We start from the raw sequence: 13,618 nt of genomic DNA, 5'->3' as shown, positions 1-13,618 counted from the left end.
GTTCCTTGCGAGATCATCACACCGTGGATGAGCTCACGGTAATGCCACGCTTTTCCAGCTTCTTTTGTATCTGGCCACTTGTCATTTTGTCATCCTTGCGCATTTCTTGGTCGATGAAAGCTTTTGCTTTTGTAGACAACTTTGATGGTCTTCCTGAGTGCGGTAAATCGGCCACACTGCCGGTGGTCTGTAGCTTCTTTACGGTGCGCGCCACACTCGGAAAGCTGACGCTTAAACCCTCACGTTTTAAGACCTTAAATATCCCAGCTGGGTGGAGGCCTTCCTTTTGAAGAAGCTCAATTCGAGTCCTCATGTACGTTTACACTTTAGGCATGGCTAACTGTGATAGCTTGAAAGCCGAACTGACTAAGGCTAACACACAACTTTTAATTTCACCATGGCAACATATAAACAATTGCGAGGTTGCGCAGGGCCTGAGTTCATTGTGGCTGCACCGTGACTACTACCGCGAGTAGCACTTCTTGTTCAATGAAAACAGGTTGGCAGACAGACCATTTGAGTTTGCCAGTTTAAGACTGTAACACACAAAGTGATATCAGCTTTCTCTGGACATCACCAAGGTAAGTTTTTGAGAAAAGGCTTTGAGATATTATTATCACTCACGATAATATTAAGGTTTTTATCGTGCAAGTTCTTGTTTTGCACTGGCTTAATTCATATTACTACTAGGAACCAACGGGAAACTTAACGAACAGAGCGAATTTTCGCTAGAAAGTTTGAAGGAAAGTTAGCAAAGAGCTAATTTTTGCTTGAAAAATCAGACCAAATTATCGGTAGACACGAATTACCGCTCGAAAATTTGCGATGACTAAAACAATGGGCAGCAGGAAAATTCATTGAATTTTCTTCACACTTTCAAGGTGAACAAAACTTTGCCATTTTTCGTTGAAAAGCCCAGAAATTTGCGAATTTCGTTGAATTACGCTCTCATTACTTGTGCACAATACTGTAATAGTAATTTAATGGTAAATGAACTATTCCCAGAAAGCAAACAAAACAAGTTTCCATTTTTAGTGCAACAATCGCAGCTAGACCTAATAATGTAAAACGATACACTTGCCTGCAATATTGACTAATACAGTGATTTCAGGAGCTTTATCTACTGTTCGGCGGAATTGCTCCAGAAAGCTTACAGATGATGGAAGGACATCATTTGCATATCATTTGCATAATTTGCACCACCACTAAAACCTTATAGATTGTTGACCCAATCTCCAGGTTAACAACCACAATATTGAGTACATAAGAAGTTACTCAAAACTCCTGTGAAGTATCTGGGCTGTGTGACAAGAATGTTTTTAAAATCATTTATGTAGTTATTTTAGGAAAGAAATAAGATTGTTTAAAAAACAGACTTACCCTTGCTACATCATTCTATTTTGTGAAAAAGTTCAGGGTGAAATTTATATCACCTATGCATAAACTCCGGTGAGGGACTTTTTCTGATACAAGTGTTAGAAATCCATTATATTTTCTCAGTTTGATACAGCAAGTTAAAAAATTTACTTCTTGCCTGTTGTTTGCGGTAAAAAAATAAATACTTTCTTGCCCCCCCCCCCTGGAATACATGGTTTTCTCGAGGGACCTTTTCTGTGTACTTTAACTTGTCACCAATGTAGAACAGGGTATAATTTCATGCGTAACCTCTTTTTAGAAATCTGGATTCTGACACCACTAATGTGGAATTGCCCTTTTAAGTAAAATTGAAAAAGTTGAAGGGTAATTTACAAACATACATGGTAAGCGTGGACACTTTTTACTCTTCCCCTACATAGTCTGAATAGATAGAAAATTAAGTTTGCTTGGACTTGGTTTATTGCTGTTTTATTAATTGCCATAACTTCTTTGTACTATTCACAGCGATGCTGAAAACAACCTCTGTGACAAGTTCGCACACTGATTCTTTATTCAATAAAGGAAACAAACAAATTGACTTTACCTGCAACATTTCATGGTTTAAACTGCAAATGCAAACATCACTCAAGACAAGGTATATACTCAATCTGATTTACTGACATGTTTATGTAAGGGCTGGTTATTATGATAGCAGAGTTTATATTGAAGTATGTAATAAATCTATAGTAAGTGAATCTTTGTTTAAGTTCTTCTGATTGACTGTGTTTAAATATTAATTTTGCTGTGAAATTGGCAAAATCATGAACACCAGAAATATTCATAGAACATTGTGTAGAAAGGAAAACCCAGTTAGGTATGAGAAAACTAAATGGCATAATTATTACAACAGCAGTAATTAGTTTGTGGTTTTGAGGTTTGTCCTGAACCATTTTGTGATTGGACAGTACACAATCAACCTGTCAGAATCAAATCAAAGTGTTCACTTTTGACTCACGCAGTAATAATTATGATATACAGCTGTATTGTGTCATTTAAAGTTGAAAATATAAGAATATCAAAGAATACATGTAAGTTAACAAGCAAGTGGTGGTCCCTGTATTACTTCAACTTTTTCTACAGCTTTGGTGTAGAGTGCAGAAGTTGCTCATTGTCAATGGATCGCAAATCATTGGATGTGAAATCTGATCACACTGGTCTACTCTTTGATAATCTTTGTTTATTTAAATTTGAGGTGAGCTTTACTTTTTACTCTTGTAATTGACAAATTAATGTTGTATAGACCAACCCTCCCTGGCCTCAGAAAACAGTAATAAAATGATGACAATTTTATTGTCAGTGACTACTCCTTCCAAGTGTAATGTTCATTTATTACCCTCGTGGTTCCCAAGACCCAAGAAGGTATAGTTACGGGTGACAGCAATATTGATTGCATGTAAATAAATTATTATATATGCATTAGTTATGTAAATAAAGGCAAATCAAGACTTAAATAATTATTATTCAATTGAAGAAAACTTCATGAAAACCTATTTTGTCTTAAATAAATGCATCCAGGTGCAAAAAACAAACAAACAAACAAACAAAAAACAATCCTTACTGGCCCATTATCATGGATGGTAGAGAGGCAACAATTCATGCAACAAACAGGGTGGAAGATTGTAAAAAGAGCTTATGGTAACTAAGTATGTTAAGTTTCCCTTGCTATTCCAATAAAATGGCCATGTATTTAACATGGTCACTAATAATATTTGGGCACTTGGTTATGTGGGAGGCATGGTGGCCTCATGGTTAGTGCGCTCATCTCCGAATCAACCGGTCCAGGTTTGAGTCCTGCCTGGGGACATTGCATTGTGTTCTTGGACAAGACACTTTACCCTCACTTTACCCTTTGCCTCTCTGAACCCAGGTGTATAAATGGGTACCAGCAAACTTAATGCTGGGGGTAACCCTGCGATGGACTAACATCCCATCCAGGGGGGAGTAGAAATTTTCCTAGTTACTTCATGCTACAGAAACCGGGATATGCTCTGGCCTACCTACTTGGTTTGACACTATTAGTGCAGCACCTTTATTGATCCATTAGAGGAAAAATGCTGGAAATCAACCATTATCCTGGCCACCATAATTGCAGAACCTGGAGATGCCATTAGATGATGTTCATAGACCTAAAGCATTTTTTATTTGCCTATGATATTCCTTAGCTGTTCCTGGCCTTTACTTTCTGTTATCACAATAGTTTTGGCATGTGTTGGCATGGTTTTGTCGATTTTTATTATGGTGACACAGTGCAGCAGATTTTTGTGTGGGATTTCCCACACTTTGTCAACGCCAGGGATATTTATTTATTTATTTGTCCACAAGAGCAAAGCGTTTGTCACATGGTTTCTACTTAGCGTGGTAGTATATAGGGGGTCAGACAAATACCGTTTCACAGAGGGAGGAGTATTTCCCCATTTTGCAACCCCCAGCTTTTATTCCGAAGCTCGCAAGCTCGCTTTGGTTAAACCAGGGGGGTGCAAAACGGGGAAATGCTGAGTCCCTCTTTGAAACAGTATTTGTCTGACCCCCTATATACTACTTACAACAACGGGAGGGACAGAGGGAGGGCCACATATTAGAAACAAGCGAGCCAGCTGTTATACCACCCGAGCCGCAATGCCTCGAGCAACAAACGAGTGTGCGTGGCTGATGCAGGGCTGGAAAGAAAGCAGCGAACTTTCCGAGGCCATTCAAAACCTCCCTCCAGAGCTTCGCGAGAAAATTTACAAAGATTATGTCGCCGTAAAGCTTTGCCAGCGAGCCGATTTGGGCTGGGACAAGGTCCACGAGCATATTTCAAAACTGCCTTTCTGCCAGCACATGCAGCAGATTGTACCAATGATAATTTGCACTGAATATCCGGACTGCTATTTCAAGGGTTGTTGTTTCCCCTGTTTCGAAAGGGAGGGAAATCTTCATAAAGCATCGCTAAGCCGGCCAATGGAGTTAATTCCTCTCATAGAAGCCGACCCAGAGTACAAGAATTTTTTAAAAGTATGCTCTTGGGATGGTTACAATTGGCACGAGTGGTTCCTTTTTGGTAGGGAGCGTTAGCAAAAAAAGGCGGCGACTAACCTTCATTCGAAGCAAAAGTTTTGTTTTGAAATCTACGAGTTGCGTGACATTTTTCTCAGAAAGACTGGAACCAAATATTTCCCAAGCCCTTGGAAGAGCAATACTGAAAAACATGGAGGACAACTCAAGATTTTTTTGTTTGGGCCGAAAATAACGAACCAGAACAGAATTTACCAAAAAATACGCTCAGTCAACACGCTGTAAGTTATTTTTTCACCACAGAAGCTGCCGAAGTGAAGCGAGCAGAAGGAAACGAGAAAATAGCAAGATTTGATCGCAGCGTTCGATCGCTTGTGACATGTGACATTCCTTGAACAAGGGACTCAATCAAGCCGGTTTAAGTTTCCTCTGCTCGCATGGCTTCAATGACTTGATATGTTATCTGTCTGACCTCTTTCTGCCAAACGGTGTAGAAAGTTCCGTGAAAATAAAGCAAATAGCGTGGAAAAGCACAATCATTTTGGCCTTCAGAAGTGCTGTTGGGATATAATTTCTTCATCCAATCTCTAAATACAGCTCAAGTATGACATCATCTCGCCACCCAAAAGTGCATGCGTATGTGTGTATACTGTGAAATTTAGGCAAAGGACAGAGAAGCAACACCACAAGTGAAAGGGGAGGCGACTGGATCAATGTATATAGCTTGAAGAATTATACTATTTATCAGCGAGCAAATGAAGGTGCTTTCGGATGTGAGGGTGAGGCACGTACAGGTGCTTGTCAGGGGTATGGGGTGAGACCGTCCACAGTGACAACCCCAGGTGAACCCGCCCCGGCCCAGTGGAGACTGGGGGGTGCTGAGAGGTCCCTCAGGACCTCAAACCTCATCCGGAGGTAAAACAGGCGACAGCTGCCTTGTCAGCGGCACGAAAAAAGTCCTAGCCGGGGCTAGGCAAGAACAGGACTTTTGCCCCGACAGGACTTTTGCCCTTTTGTTTGACCTATCACGCCATGTCACGCGTGACAGTAACGTAACCCAATCACACAACGTCACGCGTGAAGGTAACGCTGTGTAACGCAATCATCTGTTTTTTATAAGACTAAGGGATAGTTCTGTGTTTTTTCGCTCAAAATTTAGTTCAAATTTGTGGTTTAATCCGCAAGTTTTTTTCTATATTCTTCCCGAACCTGGTTTCTTATTTTTTCAATATCTGGCTGGATTGGGTTTGTTTGTATTCGCGTGAAGTTCGAGCGTAAAGCCTCTTTAAGTTGGCGATATTTCTGCATTTCATGTGTGATCAGTTGAAACTCTGTGTCAGAAACCCGATTATCATTCAGAGCCTGTGAGATGGCGAGGTTTATCGAGTCACGTTTCCCAATAGCCAGAGAATGGATTCTCGAGTGCTTATTAACTTTGCGTTCAAGCTTCTTGTTGACAACGGACAGGCCAATGGAAACTGTGCCAGATAAAGCGGCTATCCCGGCAACAGGCGTGCCGACAACAATTCCAACATCGGTGAGTGATGTTGCGACAGCCCCAGAAGACAGAGCTGCCGTGACGGCGCCAAGGCCAACCAGGGAATAGTGAAGCGCTTTCCGGGCTTTTTTATATTTTTTCAACACAAGCCTGTAATGCTCAACCTCAGCAGATATTTCTTTTTCAATTTTACTTATCTCAGTTAGCCGGAAATTCTTGGCATTTGTCGTTTCGGGAAGGCTTGGATAAATTCTTCTTTCATTCTTGGCAGGCAGCGCGCTTGGAGGTAACAGATTTGCTGAAGACATTGCGTATATATAGAAATTTAATTTAACTCTAATTCAAAAAGAAGAGGGAAGCCCTTGAAATCAAAGAGTTTGCCATTTTCATCTTTGACGCTAATGGTGATGCTATTTATGAACTCGTCTGTAGAGCAGTCTTGCAAAACCTGTTGCGGAGAACCCTGGTAGCTCACCTTTTCATAAGGCTTCCCTTTCACATCAAACAGGGCTAATACATCTGACCTTTTGCCATTGAACAGATTCCGTTCTGTGTCGATCAAATTACAATGAATAAAATATGTCGTTGGAGCTTTAATACCTTTTACGAATGTTATAACACCCAAATTTCGCCTAATATTAAACAAATTGGCTAAATCGCGATCAAGTTCAATCGGTTTTAACCCAAAATTTTTGATTACAAGCTGGCCAACAGGTTGATTTCTGTTACAAGGTCATATTTATATTTTGCGAACAGCCCGTCTATTTCGTTTGCCAAGCTTTCTAAATTATAATGTCCTAGGGGTAATTTACTAACTGACAAAGCTCTATCTTTGTTTTTATCTCCCAAGGAGGCCGAACCTTCTTTTTTCAAAGTGTCCCAGCTGTTGAATAAACTTCAAGATATGAGTTTCATGAAATGCACTTTCGGTATCGGTTCGTCAAAAGATATTGTCGTGCCGTTCTCTTGCGTGACAATAGTGAGAACAACCATTTTTATATTTAACTAACAATAATTATGTTCAAATACAATGAATAAAATATGTCGTTGGAGCTTTAATACCTTTTACGAATGTTATAACACCCAAATTTCGCCTAATATTAAACAAATTGGCTAAATCGCGATCAAGTTCAATCGGTTTTAACCCAAAATTTTTGATTACAAGCTGGCCAACAGGTTGATTTCTGTTACAAGGTCATATTTATATTTTGCGAACAGCCCGTCTATTTCGTTTGCCAAGCTTTCTAAATTATAATGTCCTAGGGGTAATTTACTAACTGACAAAGCTCTATCTTTGTTTTTATCTCCCAAGGAGGCCGAACCTTCTTTTTTCAAAGTGTCCCAGCTGTTGAATAAACTTCAAGATATGAGTTTCATGAAATGCACTTTCGGTATCGGTTCGTCAAAAGATATTGTCGTGCCGTTCTCTTGCGTGACAATAGTGAGAACAACCATTTTTATATTTAACTAACAATAATTATGTTCAAATACAATGAATAAAATATGTCGTTGGAGCTTTAATACCTTTTACGAATGTTATAACACCCAAATTTCGCCTAATATTAAACAAATTGGCTAAATCGCGATCAAGTTCAATCGGTTTTAACCCAAAATTTTTGATTACAAGCTGGCCAACAGGTTGATTTCTGTTACAAGGTCATATTTATATTTTGCGAACAGCCCGTCTATTTCGTTTGCCAAGCTTTCTAAATTATAATGTCCTAGGGGTAATTTACTAACTGACAAAGCTCTATCTTTGTTTTTATCTCCCAAGGAGGCCGAACCTTCTTTTTTCAAAGTGTCCCAGCTGTTGAATAAACTTCAAGATATGAGTTTCATGAAATGCACTTTCGGTATCGGTTCGTCAAAAGATATTGTCACACCGTTCTCTTGCGTGACAATAGTGAGAACAACCATTTTTATATTTAACTAACAATAATTATGTTCAAATACAATGCCGAATCGGTGCGACGATATCGATCAAGATCCCGGGTTTGGTGACCCCAAGTTTTTGAAAAAAGATGCTGCGAAGAAAAAGGCGTGGACAAACTTTTTAAACCGCTTTCCAAAAGCGGACAAAAGCCAGTTCATTTCACAAGAAATGATTGACAAGAAAAAAATGTAACCGCAGAGGTGTTTTTCAAAGAAAGCGAAGGCTCATTTCAAAGCGTCTTCAGTTCAGACAGAAAATATTGGAGCGCCGAAATGAAAGAAGCGCTTGATTTGGGAGACAGCGGGGGTTTTCCTTACCAGCTGTCACCACTTGGTTGAAAAGTTTCTTTGCCAATCCCTGCGGTACCTTTCAACGGCAAAGCGCCAAGCTTGAAGAAAATATTCAACGCCGAAATCAAAATCTATGTCACGCCTGACCAATATTTCACGACAAAATTCCGAGAAATATTTCAAGAAACCAAACTCAGGCACACTTCTGGAACCGAATCAAAACACTGGTTAGGAGGGCCTGACATGAAATATTGGCTGCAACAGCTCAACTTTGCGGTTTTCTGCACAACACAGGGGTGCAGAGTTTCTTGCAAAATCTTTGAGAGCAGGATGAATCTCCCACCGCAGATAAGAGCTTTTTATATCTTCCATGTGTATTTCACGGCCAGGTGCATTTTGTACCAGTTAGGAGGAATTCAGAGCATAAGCGCTTTGCCCAAAGAGCCGACTTTCAACCAAATGAATAATCATTATGACGTTGCTTTGTACAAAAGGATATGCGGCGAGGTCGGCATAGACCTTTCAAGCGACTTTAGGTTTACTTCGGGTGCAAATAGTGGTTTGGGGGTGTTGTATGTTAAGCCTTGGGGGGAATTGCCAACAAAAACAGATTATAAGTATCCTGGGTGGAACAAGTTTAGCGATGATGGTGGAAAACTGATTAAGGGAACCTTTTTGAGTTTATACGGCCTGATCTTTTTGGAGATCGGCAGTTCGACTGGTTTGCACCCAACACCGCGAATGGCTTGACCCAGGCAGGCCTGGCAAGGATAAACCAGTCAATTGAGGCTTTCGTTTACTGCGTTCTGGGCGCGCAAGTCAACGTCTGCAGCAGTATTCTCAGTTCTGGTGGCCGGGCGAAAGAAGCCCAAAATGAGTTCCTGGTGCTGATGGAAAGTGCGATCACACAGCCCGACCTGGCCACGAGCGTGCAAAGGTACCAGCTCGCGGTGGATCAAGCGAAGGTCAGGCTCAATCTCGCTATAGCCCCCATGGCCTGGCTTATGCCCGCGCAAATGATAATCAACACCGCAAGCACGGTTGGTTACAACAACAAGCTAAAGCAGGCGGTCTCCGGGATGAAACTGGGGGTAAACAACGAGGTAAATCCAGACACAAAAAAAGCTGGGCTCAAACTAATGGCAGGCGGCCTGTCAAAAATTAACCCTCCCAATAGCCATCCGTCCAACCCGATACACAAAGCCGCAACAGCTGAATCAAGGAAATCATCTTCAAACAAAACTAAGCAAGCACAACCAATGGCGCAAAAAATAGAGTCCAAGGCTCCAGATAAAACACCGCAACACAAAATAAACAAAACAGCGGTAATTGTCGGTGTAGTTGGATTATCGGCTTTACTGTTCATGGCTTGGCAGTAAGTTAACGTCGCTTCTTAATATATTGTTCAAACAAACATGCCACCGCGGCAAGAATGAGCAGCCAGGTGTGCTCAGCCAGAAACCCGACGACTTGGCCGGCGGCTTTGAATAGAAAGCTCACAATCGAGCCAATAAGCCCGGGCTGCAGAGAACCAAGTTTTGCGGCAATATCTTTGAGGCCATTTCCCAAAGCTTTGCTGGTGGCTTTCAAACCTCTGGTGAGGGCCCCGATGACAGCTCCGATTGTGGTCCCAGCGGCGATAAGAATAGCAGTCAATGTCACGCCATAATTTTTGAAGATCTCTTTTACCCTTTCCAAGAGAGGCCGCCCCCTTTCTCTTTCGCAATCTGAGTTTGCAAACCCGTGAGCTCCTCGTTTCTTTCTGCCACCCTCTCTCTTGCATCTTCTTTGTCGGAGGGCGAGGCATTCTCATCTTGGATGATTGCCTGGTCTTCCTCGTTTTGGCGCTGCAGCTCGCTTTCCTGCTCTTTCAGGTCGTCCAAAGGTTTTTTTTGGTTGAGCCTTTCTTCCATGGTGTTTGTTTCACTTTCTTTTGGTGCAAGGCTGGCCCTGAGTCTGTCAACCTTGGGTTGTTCTTTTTCTCTGTTTATTGCTTTTTTTGTTAGCGAGTCCAATTCTTTTTTCTTGTTTTCAAGATCGCTTTGATAGTTCTTTTTCAGTTGTTTCAGCCTTCTGAGCTCTGCTTCACTTTCAAGATTCGAACCTTGTTCATCCTGAATGGCATCAATCTGAGCATTAGTTTGCTCGATTTTACGTCTCAGGACTTCCACTTCTTTCTTTTCTTCTTCTCTTTGCGAAGAGAGTGTTTCTGCCTGTTGTAGTTGGATCTCTGCCTCTCTTAAACTTTGGTGTTGTTCTCTGATTGTGTCGCGGTCTTCAGCTATAATTTCTTCAGCCTTCGGTCCAAGTTCATCTTTAAAGCTGTCTAAAAAATTTTTCATAAAGCCTGACTCATCATCTTTTAGAATCTTGTACTCACCCTTTCTAGACCCCACAGCAACAATTTTTCCCTCATTTTTTTCAGTGCGTCTTCTAATTTTGATTTTTTCAAATTTTGCTTTAGGGTATTTGACTTTTATCGCATCCACAGCTTTTTTGAGTTTTTGCCGCAAATAGCTTTCTTTTTGAAGATCACTGATTGAAGGTGTTCTTTGAAGCAAAGGGGTTCCTTCCTGATAAGAAGTGTCAGGAAGGCCGGACTGCTCGTGCTGCATGGTACGCATTTCCGTTTGTTCACCCATGTGGTAGGGGACGGCAGGTTGGTAGGGAGTTGATGTCGTGCCTGGGTCAAAAGTTTGGGTTCTGTTAACCTCTTGTGCGTCATTGTCGTTGTCGAGCTGCTCGTCAAGGTACGGTTCTTTGTAACCAAATTCGCCGCGGTCTTCCGACATAGCAATATATTTCAAGCCTGTTATTTTTTAAATTAGAAAATAATCGCCGGTGTATTAATACACAATGGAAGTTCCAGATAACCTTCACCCAACGTACAACGAAAAGACATAAAACTCTCCGAAGCCAACCCTGGGGATAAGCTGTATGTTTCTGTGCCCAAGCTGTACGAGAACAAGGTTCTGGTGCCGGGCTCGCTAGCGCTTTGCTTTCACATCGACATTTCTGGAGGACACGCCAACAACTTCCTTGTTCAGAACGTCACGCGGGCGCTCGTTGACAGGCAGGTCGTGAAGTTTGCAGGCACTATCCTGCAAGACACGGTTGACTAAGACCTTTTCCTTTCACAGGAAAAGCGAGATGGCATGCTTCTCGAAGGGATTAAGAGCGAGGATCCATGCAAGATCCGCTCAGGCACAGGAGACAAGAAAACGTCGGGTGTTGACACTGAAAACAAGCTGAACGAGGTATACGGAAGCAAGTACTGGATCAGGCTTGACCACCAGATTTTAACCAACCACGGTGTTTTCTACCCCCAGGCCCTTTACAACGACCTCATGTTCGAAGTAAAACTTGCTGAAGTTAAACATGTGGTCAGGGGCTCCAACACAACCCAGCTGAAATACAAGCCGACAAACATCCAGTTCGAGTACGAAACGATCCGCAGCAAGACTCTGGCGGACGAGGCACAAAGCATTTACACCAGCGCCAAAGAGTTTGCTTACGACCACGTGATGCATGACAAAGAGGTGTCTTTCAAAAAAGGCACTGACACGAGGATCAACATCAAAGTCAAAGCCCAGAGAAGATCACTAAAAGCCTTCCTCCTCCTGTGTGTAGAGCCGTATACTGAGGGCGACAGAGATTCAGAAAAATTCATCTTCCCGGATCTGACGAAAGTCAGCGTCACAGTCAACGGCTCGCCCAACAGGCTTTTCAACGACGGCATTGAAGGCAAGGACGTGGGAAGAGGCCCACCGCTTCTTCGTGAAAGAAAAAGATAAAACCGAGCACATGAATACGACAAAGTTTTACACCGGTGATAAGTTCGGGCTTGTGATTGACATGCGCTCCATGGCGGAACAGTCAATGCACGGCAGCGGCACCCGCATTGTGAACAGTACAGACGGTATCCAGCTGGAAATTGAGCAGAAAGCTGAAGGCTCAGGCGACGTGAAATGCCATGTATTCATAATCTCCGACTCCCAGTTCAACGTTATGGACAGACAGCTAGAATCTGTACAGTTTTAATATGGTTCCAAGCAAGATACCCTTCAACGCTCTCATTGTGGGGCCGACGAATTCAGGAAAATCAAGGTTTGTGGTTGACCAGATCTACGGCCCCTTCCGCTTTAAGCTCGACTACATCGTGCTCATCTGCCCGACATTCACGCACAACAAGACCTACCACAGAATTGGTATAAATGGTCCAAGAATGGATGTGATAGTATGCAAGCAGCACGAGCTGGAAATGTGGTTGAAGATCGTGAGATGGCTTTTCGTGGACGCCAACACACTCATAATCCTAGACGACTGCGCAGCCTCCAAAGATGTGAAAGGGCATACAGGTGAGCTGCTGAATCTCGCCTTTTCTGCTCAGCATATGGGGATCAGGGTTTGGGTGCTGACCCAGAAGTTGACCGGCATAACATCTTCCTTCCGGGAGAACATTGAAACATTTTTCATTTCCTTTGAATACACATTTGTTTCAGAATGTCTACCGAACAATCTCAGAGCTCACCTCAGGTCGAGACCCGGGCAGCACCTGCAGTCGATGCCACACAGCAAGCGACAACTCCGACTGCAACCATGCAGCGCGTAAAAAATCCAAAGCGTGTGGCTGCTGAAAGAACATGGCTGGCACGCGAAAAACAGAAGAAAGCAGCTGAGGCTTATCTCGCGGAAAATAAGGCGAATGCCGCCACAGCTGCCCCCGAGCCAGCCCCGACGACAGAAGGTGAAAGCCCCAAGTGCAGCGGAGAAAAAAATAGCAGCCTCAGCAACACCCAATGCCTTGCTGTGACGTGACGAGCTCAAGGCCTGAGCCCGCGTGTGTTGAGCCAGAACCCGCTCGCGCGACACAGCCAAAAGGATTTAAAAAAACGATTCAAACTTTTGAGTGTAAAGTATATCACGATGCCGAAAGTTCACATTCTGCATTTTCTCTTCAATACAGCCGCAATTTTTGGTATAGGGCTTGTATGGTACGACTTCAACAAAAAGGTTTATGAAAGAGTATTTCATCTTCTCAAGATAATGATGTGTGAAACGGCCGAAGAAGAAAAGGAAAGAAGAATGAAAGAAAGAGAGAAAGAAACAAGAAGAAGAAAAATAGAAAAAGAAGAAAGAAGAATACAAGAAGAGATGAAAAGACTAGAAGAGAAGAAAAGGATAGAAGAAGAAGCCGCGGGAAAGACAGATTAATTTTGTTTTAAACTTTCGTTCTTTACTTATATCAAATGCACCATGTCCGACAACAAGCTTGTCAAGACCGTCATTGAGGCCGCAACTCTCACAGCATTAGCTGTGGGCATCGGCTGGGCCGCAAAAAAGGTTGTGACAGAGAATTTCACTTCTGATCCCAGCAGCAGCGCGATGAATTACGTGAAGTTCACCACCGTCATGGCGGGTAGCATTGCGTTCAAACAATACCTGGAGGACCAAAAAATCCTTCCCACCAGCATCTGAAATTAATGA

General features: G+C 42.4%; 2 protein-coding genes across 9 annotated transcripts in view; one reads left to right on the top strand and one right to left on the bottom strand.

The window, feature by feature from the left end:
- Positions 1 to 13,618, top strand: part of LOC145462359 (bridge-like lipid transfer protein family member 2) — a 274,690-nt gene that overhangs the window by 102,157 nt on the left and 158,915 nt on the right. For all 8 annotated transcript variants that reach the window (XM_081445856.1, XM_081445860.1, XM_081445857.1 and 5 more), the window contains 2 exons: positions 1,882 to 2,011; positions 2,497 to 2,608. In XM_081445856.1, the coding sequence (XP_081301982.1) occupies positions 1,882 to 2,011; positions 2,497 to 2,608 (242 nt within the window). The remainder of the gene's footprint in view (positions 1 to 1,881; positions 2,012 to 2,496; positions 2,609 to 13,618) is intronic.
- Positions 1 to 13,618, bottom strand: part of LOC145462449 (cyclic GMP-AMP synthase-like receptor 2) — a 266,104-nt gene that overhangs the window by 111,241 nt on the left and 141,245 nt on the right. The window lies entirely within an intron of this gene.

Source organism: Orbicella franksi, chromosome 12, assembly GCF_964199315.1.
Source record: "Orbicella franksi chromosome 12, jaOrbFran1.1, whole genome shotgun sequence".
NCBI lineage: Eukaryota > Metazoa > Cnidaria > Anthozoa > Scleractinia > Merulinidae > Orbicella > Orbicella franksi.
Note: the sequence above shows the minus strand (reverse complement) of the source record. Positions and strands in the feature narration are given on the sequence as shown.